Source organism: Chiroxiphia lanceolata, chromosome 14 (genome assembly GCF_009829145.1).
Source record: "Chiroxiphia lanceolata isolate bChiLan1 chromosome 14, bChiLan1.pri, whole genome shotgun sequence".
NCBI lineage: Eukaryota > Metazoa > Chordata > Aves > Passeriformes > Pipridae > Chiroxiphia > Chiroxiphia lanceolata.
Genome location: NC_045650.1, coordinates 18,759,853 through 18,773,164, shown reverse-complemented (window position 1 = coordinate 18,773,164; position 13,312 = coordinate 18,759,853). Strand labels below are relative to the sequence as shown.

Here is a 13,312-nt window from a genome sequence, read left to right as displayed (position 1 = left end):
CTGTCCTGCTGCCCAGTCTGCTGGCCTGGATGCCTTCCTATCTCATCCCTGCTTGGAGCCAGCCCTTGCAGAGTCAGCACGTCAAGGGGACAGCATGTCTCTCAATGACAGTGCTCTACCCCCTCTCCAGCTCCCTTCTGAAAACCCCAGCTCCCTCCTGCTCATCTGATTTAACAGTTGTTGATCTGCCTTGGTCTCTGGCCATGCTTGGCTGTGCTCAGCCATGTGGTTCTGAGAAATGCACAGGGAAGATTAATTTGGCCACAGGCTAATTTTGGTATATTTTAGGTCAGGCAGAAGCACAAACCTCATTCTCCTCCCCCCCCTCTGCAGACGCCTACACGAAGACAGAGGTGATCTACACCTGGACACTGGGGAAGGATAAATCCGTGGAAGTGGCCAAGGGTGGATCTCGCCTGAACCAGTACGACCTGCTGGGCCACGTCGTTGGGACAGAGATGGTCGATTCCAGCACAGGTACTTGTGGGACCACGGTGTGGTGCATGGGCTGAGCACATCCCGAGATGAGATGGATCTATGGGCTTGGAATGCCGTGACTGCACTTCCACAGCACTTCCCAAGCCGCGTGCTGTTGGAGAAACTGGCTGGTGACATCTATAGCAGTCACCAAGAGGCAGTAAAGAGTTTAGTTTTGAGTGGTTTCCACTGAAAGAGCCTTATCATCCACAGTCTTCAGGAAAACTGATCTCGAGCATCTCAGTATGATCTGTTGTGTGGAAAATTTGCCCTGCATTGTCCAGCTGGTCCGTGGTACTGTGGGTTCATTTGTCTTGGATTCCTTTCCAGCCCCTCAGGAGAGCACTGCGGGCAGGGCAGGCGAAAGCAACATAATGTCCAGTGTGATTTTCACTGCATCTGCTTGCACAAATATTATCATAGCTAGTAGAAGATTATCCCAAACAAATGTTTCCTCTGATTAATGACCAATATTAATCATCTTTCTCTCCCATCTGCTGCTCCTCCCTTCCCCTCTGAATCCAGGTACTGATAGCTTCTGTTATCTCATGTGTGTCTCTCATATTTCCTTTTTTTTTCTTTTATTTTTTCTTCTGTATGCACCAGTAGTTCTCTCATTTGAGGATATTTCCTCTCTGGTGCACTTGATTTTAATAGTGTCTGTCTGTAACAACTCATTTCACCTCCCTTGGGGAAATGTGGGGAGCCCAGGGAACTAAATGTCATAATATCTGGCCCATCTCTCTACTTAAGTTGTAGTAAAATGTACAGATGAATAACCTGAAGTGGTAAGAAAGCTGCTAAAGGCTCCTGTGAGTAATGATTTAGCAGAGCCACGCACACAGCATAAAGGCACAGTAATCCAACAAAATATCCAAAGCTTTGAGAGGAGGAATAGGACATTGAGGGAAAATGGGGACAGCTACTTCTTTGGTTCACAGGCCAGAGCTTTTAAAACAGAATTTGTCCTAATTTTTTGAGATGGTTTAAGTGTGGCAAGGTGGAATATTTTCAGGCTTGTAAAGAAAACAATATCCTTCGTCCTAAAATCCTGCTACAGCACTGGAGGGTACCAGGGCATGCCAGCCAGGAACAGGATTCCATTGCAGAGCTTGGAAGTTTGTTCAGGACAGGACCTTTAGTGGCTCAGAGCTGGACGGGTGGGCAGCTGGAAGGCACGGGGGGCTCAGCATCTCTGACTGGCTGTCTCTGCAGGGGAGTACGTTGTCATGACCACACACTTCCACCTCAAGAGGAAGATCGGCTACTTTGTGATCCAGACCTACCTGCCCTGCATTATGACTGTCATCCTGTCCCAGGTCTCCTTCTGGCTCAACAGAGAATCAGTTCCTGCCCGGACGGTTTTTGGTGAGTCTGGGAGCTCAGGGGTGTCCTCTCAGGTTGGGGGAGAAAGGCACCACAAATGAGGGGAAACAGATTTAAATCAGAGTTGGTCTTCTCTGGGCCTTGTCTGGCATCATTGAAGCTGCTGCTGATTCCCCAGGATAGCTTTCAGTGTCTTCCCAGTGCCCCTGCTTTCCACAAATCGCTGCGAAAATACTCCTGTCCCTGTTTCTGCTAGAAGCCAAGCAATAAATGTTAACAGTAATCAAGGTATTGACCATCTAATTATATGCATTTGGCTGTGTCTGCTTCTCTGTACTGGCTTTTGAGTTGAGGAGATCATGGGTACATGGAGAGGCATTGGAAGCTCTACCTCTGAAATTGCTGATGTGCCCCTGGTCAAAGCTCCACATAACAAGTTCCTGGGCTGAGGCAGCATAACTGCACGGTGAATATAGTGTTATTATTTCCTTCAGCTGGTTTCAGATCCTCTCTCCAAGGCAAAGTGTCAGGCTGGCATGGCACATATATTAATAGCTTTTACAAACATTTAATAACAGAAGTGCTTTGTGCTTCCCTATCGAGACCTTTAGCTCGGGATCTGCACAGAGCAGGTGTGGTACTGCAGGACTGTATTTCTTGGAAGTAACACTGCCCAGCAGATTCCAGCTAACAGAGAGTATATTGGCCAGAAGTCCCCAAGCAGAGAGCGGTTTATATGGTACCACCTGCTTGTGTTTTTTAATAAGACAGAAATTATTTCAAAGATCATGAAGCATTTTCTCTGTGGCAAGAGTCGTGATGGAAGGACTCCCCCAAGCCCAACCAGGCTGATGTCCTCCTTTCTGGAGCCTCTCCACTGGACCTTGTTCCTGTGCTGTGGACTGGAACGGGATGCAGGGAGGATCACAGATGATTCTACACCCTCTTAAATGAACTAGAAGGGATTTATTATGGTTTTTTGTGTTCACTGGGGATTGTGAAATGTAGGTCGTGAACAAGCTTTAATATTTACAGGTGACTCCAGCTTCACCCCATTAGCACTGAGTTGCCTTCCCTTGCCCACTAAGGCAAATCCCACAGAGATTCCCAGGGTGGAGGGCAAACCTAGGTTAGTATGGCCAGACTGGTTTGCAAGATCCAGATTGCAAGAGGTTCACTGAACAGTGGTAATGGTGAAGAAGAGGGGGCACAGCCCCTCAGCAAACATTTTCTGCTGTTTCCATCCAACAGGGTGGAAAAGGGGGAGAAAACAGGGTGGAAAAGGAAATCATGTGGAAAATAGGACCAGCTCAGGCATATAGAGAGTCATTGAGGAAATTTTCTCACTCATCCCTCTGTGAATCCTTTGCAGCTGAACCCCACACCTGGACCCTGTGTCTGCCCAAGTCCCAGGAGGGCTCTTGCATCAGCATCTGGAGTATCTGTGCACTCATGACACGGGGGCTTGATTCCCTCCTGTGTTATCCTGAGAATTGCAGTGAATAGGTTTCCTCAAGCAGCAGCTCAGATTGAGCAGCAAAGAGCTGACTGAAAAATTAAAACCTACCTTTGTGAAAAAATGTCTTCGCTCCCAAATTGCTTGCTTTCCTATTAAGAAAATAATGAGAACTCCAATTGTTTATTCCTTTTTTTTTTTTTGCCCCTCAGAAAGTATTGTCAACAATATTGAATTGAAACTCTTAAATTACCAGGAGTATGGCTTGAGGGAGCTGAAAATTAGTCAATACTTTTATAACATTTTTAATGCATTTTTAATTGAAAAGCACATTATTGGGGAAAATGGATAGCAATGGTTGCTTGCTTTAATGAAAAAAGCTTTAAAAGGCATTTTGCAACAGATCATCTTTTAATAAGTGTCACCCATTGTGACATTTATTCTGGCAGCTTGGGCCACAGCCTGGCTGAGCTGGTGGGACCCAGGATCCCAGGTGTCCATCCATGCAGATCACAAGACACCATTTCCAAAACATTGAGAGAGAGCCATACTGGATGAGTGGCCAGCTTCTGATCCTCCATGAGGTTCCCAACCATCTGGCAATAATAACAATATTTTCTTTTGATTTTATTGCAAAATTAACTAGAGGCTTCTCCATGGCATATTCTCCATGAGGGAGCTGGCTCTAGGATCGTGCAGCTTACCCTGCCAGCAGGCAAGGAATTGAGTGCAGGTGCCTACCTGTGAGCTAGGACTCCTCTGTGGTGAGCAGAGATCTAGCCAATGGAGTTTGGGAAAGGTTAATCTCATCTATTGAAATGCTGCCATTGATTATGCCAAAAACCACAACAGAGACAGCCTTGAGAAACCTGCAGTTGGCTCTGATTTGAGCAGGGTTTGGACTAACTGTTGCCCAGGGAAGCTGCGGGCTGCCCCATCCCTGGAAGTGATCAAGGCCAGGCTGGATGAAGCTTTGAGCAACCTGGTCTAGTGGAAGGTGTCCCTGCCCATGGCGGGGGGGTTGTAACTCGGTGATCTTTAAGGTCCCTTCCAAGCCAAACCATTCTGTGATTCTGTAATTCTATGAAACTTCCTGCCAGCCTGGACTGGTTTGTTGCTCCAGGAATTGCACCCACAGATCTGTGCTGGGTAAGACTCCCTTAACTGCAGCAGGAATGTGGGTCCATGGCTTGGCAGGCTGCTCCTCATTTTACTGATGTAGTCAAACCAGCGCGTGAGCTGAGAGAAACCGGGATGAGTGTCTGCTCTTCTCAGCGTCCTCTGTCTCCTGCTGTGCTTCCACAGGTGTCACCACCGTGCTCACCATGACCACACTAAGCATCAGCGCAAGAAACTCGTTACCCAAAGTGGCGTACGCGACGGCCATGGACTGGTTCATAGCCGTCTGTTATGCCTTTGTGTTTTCTGCGCTGATCGAATTCGCCACCGTCAACTACTTCACCAAGCGCAGCTGGGCCTGGGATGGCAAGAAGGTGCTGGAGGCCCAAGAGATGAAGGTCAGCCTGTGGCCAAGGCCTGGGGCGGGGAGGGGGTGGTGAAGAAGCGCTGCAGGAGGGAGCTGTGCCGGGGACAGCAGTGGGTAACGTGCAGCCCCGCAGCACTCGGGGGGCTGGACGCTACTCACTGCCCTTCCCAGCCCAGGTCTCAGCTGGAGCGGTTCTTGAGGGTCGGGCGAGGGGGGGCGAGGGGGGCTTAGCTGTGCTTAGCTGGAGAGAAGCCCCCAGGCATGGCTGCTTGCTTTTCCCTCTGTCCCCTGCACAGCCATTTGCCAGTGGAAACATGGGTGTCTGCGTGTTCTGGGCTTGCTCTGCTGGTGGTCTTGTCTCTTTTTCCTTCCCCCTCCAGCCCCAAATCAAACCCAACCCAACCCTTCAAGCCCGTTCTTTGTTGCTAGCATGCCACACAAACCCCAGTATGCCACAGGACAGCAGCCCCACCGGTGGGGACGGTCCCCATCCGCTGTGTCCCCTGGCTGTCCCCACCCTGGCTGGTGCAGCAATGGGCAGGTCTGATGCTTGTGCTGTTGCCCACAGCTGCCAGCAGCTGCTGCCTCGTGAGCTCGGGCAGAGAGGGTGGGTGGGAAGCAAGCAATCACAAACAGCAACTGGCAGCAAATTAGTGCCTGGCATCACCCACGTTTTCCCTCCTCGCTCAGGATCAGCCTCTCTGGCAGCTTCCTTCCTGACAGCCACTGCTACCCCTGCTCGTGGCCCCCTCCCTCTGAGCTGATTTAATCTTGGCTGTGCAGAGAAATCGCTTACTGTAGCATGCTGCTCCTTGTTTATATTTATTGAATCAATTTGAAAATCAGCTTTGTCCTTGTTCTTGGTTCTGGAGCCTTTATGTTTTTTCTCCTTCGCATTTTGATGTGTTGCTTGAAATTGTTGTGGGGCTGTATGTAAATACTTGACAGAACTGCAGTAACTTCTTGGAAGACAGCAGCCAGTCATCTCTCTGGTGTGGAGGTCAAAGAAGGTGAACAGAAGCCTTATAGAGAGCCATCACTGGGTGTTGAACGCCTCTCTCTTGTCTTTCTTGGATTCTCTATCTGTTTGCTTTTGCAGCTGTGGTCTGAGCAACAGGACTCATGGCAGAAGGCCTCCAGAGGAGGCCAGGTGATGGTCTTCCATCATGAACAGTAATGCTAACTGGGCTCTAGAGAAGAGAGAAGCCTGAGTCACTGGCATGAGTGAAGAGTCAGAAACAGGTCCTCAAAGCAACTGTATCCCTTTCAGGGATGGGCAAACAAGCACGAAATCAGGATTCAAACAGCCTTGGGCAATTACGTGAACTGGGCACAGCAGAAAAAGCAGTAAAGGCTCAAAAGTTCAGTTTGTCTGAAAAGAAGCGTGTTTATCAATTTATTCATTGACCCAGCACTGCAAGACTAACAGTGCTGAAACAATAGGGTAAGAGAATGCAGAATGTTTGTTGCACATGGTAATCAAACAAGAAACAAAGCAGGACCAGGAATGCTTCAGAGGGGATGCTCTTTGTGAGCTTGCTGCAATTGGCATCAGCCTGGATGATCAGTGAGGGCTCCAGATTTGTGGATGCTTTTTCAAGCTAACTCTAATCTCTGCTGTCGAAGGCAAACCCACTCCCAGTCTCTGCAGCTCACAGAGCTCCCCAAACAGTGATGGGCTTTCAGGGAGCTTAGGAATATGATGTGTCAATCTATTTGTTTTTCATCTTTATTCCAGTGAGTATTTCCAAGCAGTGAATTTGCTACGCAATGGAGGTGCCTCGTTGGCTCAGTTTCAGCCTTTAATTAGCTCTTCTTGAAACAATTGACAAACCAGGTGGTTGAAGGCACAAAAGAAAGAGGAGGCAGAAGAATAACTATTGGCATTTTAAAGTGTTTGCATCAGGAGTAAAACTACCAGTGACAAGCCCAGGCTGGTCTCTGGAGATCCTTCTCCCCAGCCAAAAGCAGTGCTCTTTATTGATGTGATGGCAAGGATCCTCACTCCAGGTTGATTGTTCCCTTGCACAACAGGAAAAAAAAACCCAACAAAACAATGTAGGCAGCAGTAATGCTTCCTATCCCATTTGAGAGAAATCACTACTGTGCAAAAGCTGCTGGTTGCTGACAGGCACTCCCAGTGTGCTCATTCTCCCTGGGCTGAGTCCGTTCTTTCTTTCTCCCCTTCAGCCAAACCATTGGTTTAGGTGAGGACACCATGGGGTTTTCTTGCAGGTATAATCTGACATGGTGGGCTAATGTAGGTGAATCACTGCTCTCTGCATCATAAAATCATGATGATGTTCTGGCTTTAGCCACAGTTGGGTTCTGGTTTTAGCTGGGAGTGACTCTGCATGTTCTCTGCAGTTCTCCTCTAATGAAAGGCAGGCAGATATCACTACAGATGTCACCAAAGCTCCCTTTAGCATGCACTCTGTTAAGATTTGCCTAATGTTTCTTGGACCCAAGATTTTCCAAGCCTTTCTTGCCTGCCACCAGTACTTGCTAATTGTAGATGAAGGATCTATTTTCTTTTGTGTGGTAAACTGGCTGCAACCAACCTAGAGGTGCAGACTAAACTGGAGAGAGGCATCTGGATCCAATGTGGAAAACTTGTTAGTAAAGATGATTTTTTAAAAAACACCATGAGGAGGAAGGTGTGAGATGGCAGTAGTGGGAGGGGATGAGTGAGAGGACAAAGAAATTGTGAAAGGTGAGTGGTTTCAGTGCCCAGCAAAGCTCCCTGTCTTGGGCATTCTCAAAATATCTTGTTGAAGGGATCCACTTCAGGACAGAAGGGCTGTGCCTGAACAGAGTGAGATCCACCCATCCCATCCATCATCCCTTCCATAGGGGTGACCATCTCTGGAGCCAACAAGGTCACTTCTTGGGTGGCAGTGAGGATTCAAAGAGACAGCAATTAATGATGACTTTGCCACTGGGAAGCTGCAAGGATGACATGGAACAGTGAGTTTACCACAAAAAAGGTGTTGTCTGTTCCTCAGGATGGAAGATGCTTTGGATCTTTGGAAGATGATTCCTTTAACCCACTTTGGCCTGCTATGCCATGTCTGTGCATCAGATCTGATCTAGCTCTGTATCTGTGCTTGTCTGACATTGCCCTGAAACTCTGGGTGGCAAAAAGCAACAGAACCATACGAGTGGCTTCAGTCAGAGACATGGAAACAAGGAAGAACACACTTTGGATGGAGGAATAATCCTGAATCTTAGTCTTTATCTTAAGACAATAATTATTTAGTGCTTGGTGAGGTTAGATCCAGGCTTTTTATGTACTTCTCACATGTCTTTTCACTAAGAGAAAGCCACCAAAAGCATCCTCCAAACCTCTCTGCTGATGGTCATCATGGTTTTCTTTTTTTGCATTTTGGAAGTGATGGGCATGATCCCCATCTGCATGAGGTGCCTTTTCTCCTGACTGAGTGAAGCCTCGCTTTTTGTCCAACCCAGTCTTCAGCAATTCTCAGGTTTACCCCTTGATCCAGGTCCCATGGGAATCATTCTTCTTTCTCCTCTGTTTCTTACATTGTGGCATCTTTGTTACAACCCTCTCCTTGCCAGCAGAATGGAACTGGAAACCAACCTTGACAGACCACCATTTTCAGCCAGTTTGAAGTCTTTCAGACCCATCTCTTTTTTTTTCTGCCTCACTGTGGTAAATATGCTTTTGCTGGGACTTTCCGTTGCTGGCCATGCTCTGCAGCCCGTGTGTCCTTTGTTCTGCTGCACTTACAATCACCTCCATGATTTCCATCATGATCTCAGAGGTCTTTTCCAACCTAATTTGTCGTGTGATAGCACTGCAAGTGATTTATGTTCTCAGCACCTTCACTACAGTCCATGAATCAATCTTCAACTGCATTTCATCCTCTTACTCTCAACACTGTGTGGCATGTTGGGCTGATTATTAACTCCATCTAACCTCTGAGTCTTTCTCTGGTGATCCAGGGAGCACAAGATCATTGGACTCAGTCCCATGTAATCTAAATGAAGATATGGGAGGGATGAGTGATGCCAAAAGTTGCACCAGTAACTGACAGTAACCTGGCATTGGCCTACTGGTTCATGCAAGGCTGTGTTTTTCAGAGCCCTGACTCTCCTCAGGGTCCAGGGCTCTTGGTGTAAAACACTTGGCTGCTGTTCCATGATAGGAGCAAGTCTCTGCAGGGCAGGAACTTTGGCTGGAGTGAGGAAGGAGTGACATGTTTGCTGGAACAGCAACTGCACTTGCTGGCTTTGAATTATGGGATACAAGTATGTCAGAGACAAGAGCTGCTTTGAGGTCATTAAAGTGACTTTCTGTAGAATGACAAGTGGCAGCCACTTGGATTTCTCAAGTTCTGCAGATATGGTGACCTTAAGAATTCAGAGGGACAGTGCTTCCAACCAGATTTCTAGCCAAGGAGCAGGTACAGAGAATGGAATCTCATGCAGACCATAGGCAGAACCAGCTATTCCCATATTTTAGGGGTTCAGTCATTAGTTCCTCAATAGAGAGGCTTGAAGACAAGAATATTTAGCAAAAGTACTATTATTTTTCAGTGTGTGTGTTGTTGAAGAACCTGTCAGACTGCAATATCCAGGGAGCAGATTTATCTCTAGACCACTTTCACAGCTCTTTCCTAAGGAGAGCAGCACAGGGATACCTCTGTGCAGCAGTTCAGTCTCCCTGTGCCTAAACTGGGCCATACAGGAGTTGCTTTGGAAAATAGATGTTTTAAATGGGACAAGTTTTCAAAGCAAATGTGGGTTTTCCTTCTGTTTATCCACTCTTCCTCCTGCTTCAGTAACTCCTCACAGATAAAAGGTGCAGGGAGGAGGCTGGAGGCTACTTTGCAGCTGACAGCAACAAGCACGTTTTGCTTTGTTTTGATTGTCAAAATCTTGCCTGAAACATTTATTTATAAAGTACAGCCCAGCAAACAGCCTGAACCATTTCTTCTGACATCTCAGGAGCAGAACACAGCCAGAGCACTCGTGTGCCTCAGTGTAGGCAGTGTGTGTTCTGGGTTCTTCCAGCTCGGACCAGGGCAGAAGATTCCATAGGTGGTTGGGAAAAGGCCCTGGCTATAGGCTCACCTGAACAGCCTGATCTGAGGTCCAGAAAAGCCCAAATGGATGCTTAGGGGCTCTGGATCACACTAGTAGGAGCAGTAGCACACTGTCACCACCCACAGCGTTCAAGTAAAGTTGCCTGACTTTACTGTTTCATCCAGCTGTTCTCAGGTGCCTTTAGCCAGGCACAATGGATCCACTCTAGGGCAAAAAGGCTGGCCAGGTTGAAAATGTCATGTCACTTGGATTCATCCTATTCCTCTAATGAATAACATGGCTGATTAATACTAAGATAATCACAGTGCACTTCCAATTACATTCTGCAAACAACAATCTGTTTTTCATTTCATTACTGATTATTAATTATTTTATTACCTCCTCTAGCTGTGTTAATAAGTAATCATACTTAAGCATATTTTAACGTTTTAGAAGGTGAAACATCTTTAGCCCTTCATCTGCTTCTTGTCAGCTCTTTAGCAGGAAAAGTTCACCCACTATGCAGGGGATACATATTCACATGTCTCTAATGACTGAGAATCAGTCACTCAGTTAATTATTAAAGATCACAACAAGCTCCCCCATAAAAGACCATGAATATGGTCTGATCAGTGGTTCAGTCTGATCTGGAGCCTGAAGACATTTAGACCTTCTCCTAACAGCAACTTAATTTCTGTAATTGCTGGCATTACTACAAGGCTGCAGGCCTGGCTGTGGTGTTATTGGAGAGAGGTTTAAAGATTGCACAGGAGTCTGCTTTTAGTGTCTCTCTGAAAATCACCGTGGAAAATTCATTTCCGAAGGTAACCAGAAATATCCATGGTGATTGTAGTCACATTTAAAATGGCAGTGCAGCACTGAAAGCTAAAGTCCTGGGAGTATCTCTGCAGAGCAGGCTGAGTGAATCTGGCCTTTCCATCACCCAGTGATGGTGCCTGCCACCAGTTCCCAGGCCCTGGTGGGGACTGGACGGGTCCTGCTGGCTGCACATACTGCCCTTCTCCTGACGTGCTTCCCTCATAGGTACCTTGCCAAGCAGCCCTGGAAAATGCCTGGATGAGCCCTACCTTGTGTTTCAGTTGCTTTGGAATAGAAAATGAGATCCAAAGGCACACCCTGTTCTGAGTTTAGATATCAGAGTCCCCCCACGAGTCGTTGCTGTGTCTGGTGCTGGCTCTGGGTGTCATTGCAGTGGACACCCATGGAGTGCTGGGATGAGGAGGGTGCCTGATGCCTGAATGTGAATACATTTCATTCAGTGGCCTTCTCCTTGTAGACCTGAATTGCTTTACACATTATGGCCTGCAGTGCAGCTGGTCTCAGGTCCCTGACAGCAACAGGAAGACCCCCAGAGTGGGGGCAACACCTATCATGACTTCCTAGGTCCGTCCTCCTGTCCCTTCATCCTCATTAACATCTGAGCTGTCTCCAGCACTTTCCATCATCCTTCAGTACATCACATCTGACACATAAGGGCCTCTCTTGCCATTTGCTCTGCAAGTTGTCCCCCCTGCAGCATGGACAGCACAGATTTTGGGAGGGGTGCACTCACCTCCTGTGATTTGTAGCAACCCTTAGGTATAAAGGCAAGATGAAAGGCTTCCCCTGTAGCACTGTGTCAAGCATTCCCGAAATCCAGGGCTTGTGCAAATGCCTTCCATCTGTTCTGTATATTACCTGGGTAAGCCAGGAGGTGCTCTAAAGAGTTCCAGGAGCATTTTGAGCACCATGGTGTTAAATTGTGAGGTGTTCCTGTGAGGAACTCAGGGCACTGAGGCAGTGTATGAAATGGTGCAAAAATATTGCAGTGCTGTCATCCACATTCTTAAAGCCACCACTTCTTTTGGTGGCTGTCTGCCACCAAAAAAAAAAAAAAAAAAAAAAATCAACCTGTAATCCTCTGTGCTGTCTCCTCCTCTCACCTGACCCAGGAAGCAGGTCAGCCAAGCAGAAAATCCAGTTCTTCCCCCAGGATGACCATGTGGGGTGTCATTCTTTTTTCTAAAGAGTACGTTCCTGCATCACCTCTCCACGGCTGAACCTTACATGCAGCAAAAGTCACAGATGAGGCAGAAAACAAGGAGTCTGCTCAGTTTGAGCCTGCATTCCTTTACACTGACCTTGCAGCTCTCAGCCAGGCTTGGAGTCACCTGACTGGGGCAGCTACTGCTCAGGTGCAGCAGCACACACCTTGTTACACCACTACGCTGATCCCAGGGGCCGCTGAGACACAAGCCCAGCTATGTGGCTTCAGTTCTTTGACTTCCAAAAGGACCTGGATGCCAGGCCAGGACCCCTGTGTGCTACATGCTGTATGCCAGGCTTACATGGACTAGCTGGTCCACCCTAGGCCAGCACATTCTTATGCTCCAGCAGCCCTCAAGCACCAGTGGTTATGTGTTCTGGCCATCTTCTCACCTCATCTTCCTTCCCTTCCACAATGCCGCCTTGGTCTCTTGCTCCTCACACCTTTTCCCACCTTCTCACCCGGACAAGCAGGTAAACTCAGAGGACAAAATGTTCTCCATGCAATTCCCAGTCGCTTTATCTCTATCATGTTGTGTCTTTTTCTTTTTTTTTTTTTTTCCCTTCCACCTTCCCTAGAAAAAGGAGCCGGTGGCACTAGCGAAGAAAACCAACAACACCTACAACATTGTTGGCACCACCTATGCCCTCAACATCGCCAAGGACCCCGGCCTGCCCACCATCTCCAAGAGTGCTGCTGCCACTGCTACTGCCACCAACGTGCCCCCGAAGATGCCCCGCCTGGAGGAGAAGCTCCTGGAGAGCAAGAAGACGTACAACAGCGTCAGCAAGGTAGACAAGATGTCCCGCATCGTCTTTCCAGTCCTCTTTGCCATTTTCAACTTAGTCTACTGGGCCACGTATGTAAACCGGGAGTCAGCTATCAAAGGGATGATCCCCAAACAATAAAACCAGTCACACAAACCTTCCATCAGTGAGCATCATCCAAGCAGGAATTCTCCAGGGCTTTCTTCTTTTCTCGTTTTGTTTAATTATTATTGTTCATTTGATATTATTATTATTATTATTATTATTCCTATTAGATCACTCTTTTATAACGTAAACAAAACTGTGATTTTAATTTAATCCCTATATACTTTAGTTTCGTTTACTTTGCCTCTGATGATGGGAGTTTAAAAAAAAAACAAAACAACAAAGGGATCATAACAAGTTGTGCCTCTTACATCGTAAGTCTGCTGTCCCCCAAGTCACCCTGTGCTTCCATCTCTCCTCTGCCACCTTCTGTGATCCCCACAGTCTTCATGCCACTGCCATTCCACACTTCACTGCTGTCCCCAGGGGCTGCTGCTCTGGGCCATCCCCCCCCTCCTCTCCTGCCATGGACTGCCCTAGCATGGGGGATGCTCCTGGTGGCCTGGGCTCCAGGATGTGTCATCACTTGACTGGGCTTCTTCAGTGCCTGGCATTTTGTGCGAGGTGACACACCTGGGCTGGGAATGCAGGGGAGCCCT

The 13,312-nt window shown here is 47.6% G+C and overlaps 1 protein-coding gene across 4 annotated transcripts in view; it reads left to right on the top strand.

Annotated features, from left to right (window-relative positions):
* GABRA3 (gamma-aminobutyric acid type A receptor subunit alpha3) overlaps window positions 1-13,001 on the top strand; it is a 72,424-nt gene extending 59,423 nt beyond the window's left edge. For all 4 annotated transcript variants that reach the window (XM_032701903.1, XM_032701904.1, XM_032701906.1 and 1 more), the window contains 4 exons: window positions 334-477; window positions 1,693-1,845; window positions 4,565-4,776; window positions 12,420-13,001. In XM_032701903.1, coding sequence (XP_032557794.1) covers window positions 334-477; window positions 1,693-1,845; window positions 4,565-4,776; window positions 12,420-12,749 — 839 coding nt within the window. In that variant the 3' untranslated portion in view covers window positions 12,750-13,001. The remainder of the gene's footprint in view (window positions 1-333; window positions 478-1,692; window positions 1,846-4,564; window positions 4,777-12,419) is intronic.
* The last annotated feature ends 311 nt before the right edge of the window (window positions 13,002-13,312 follow it).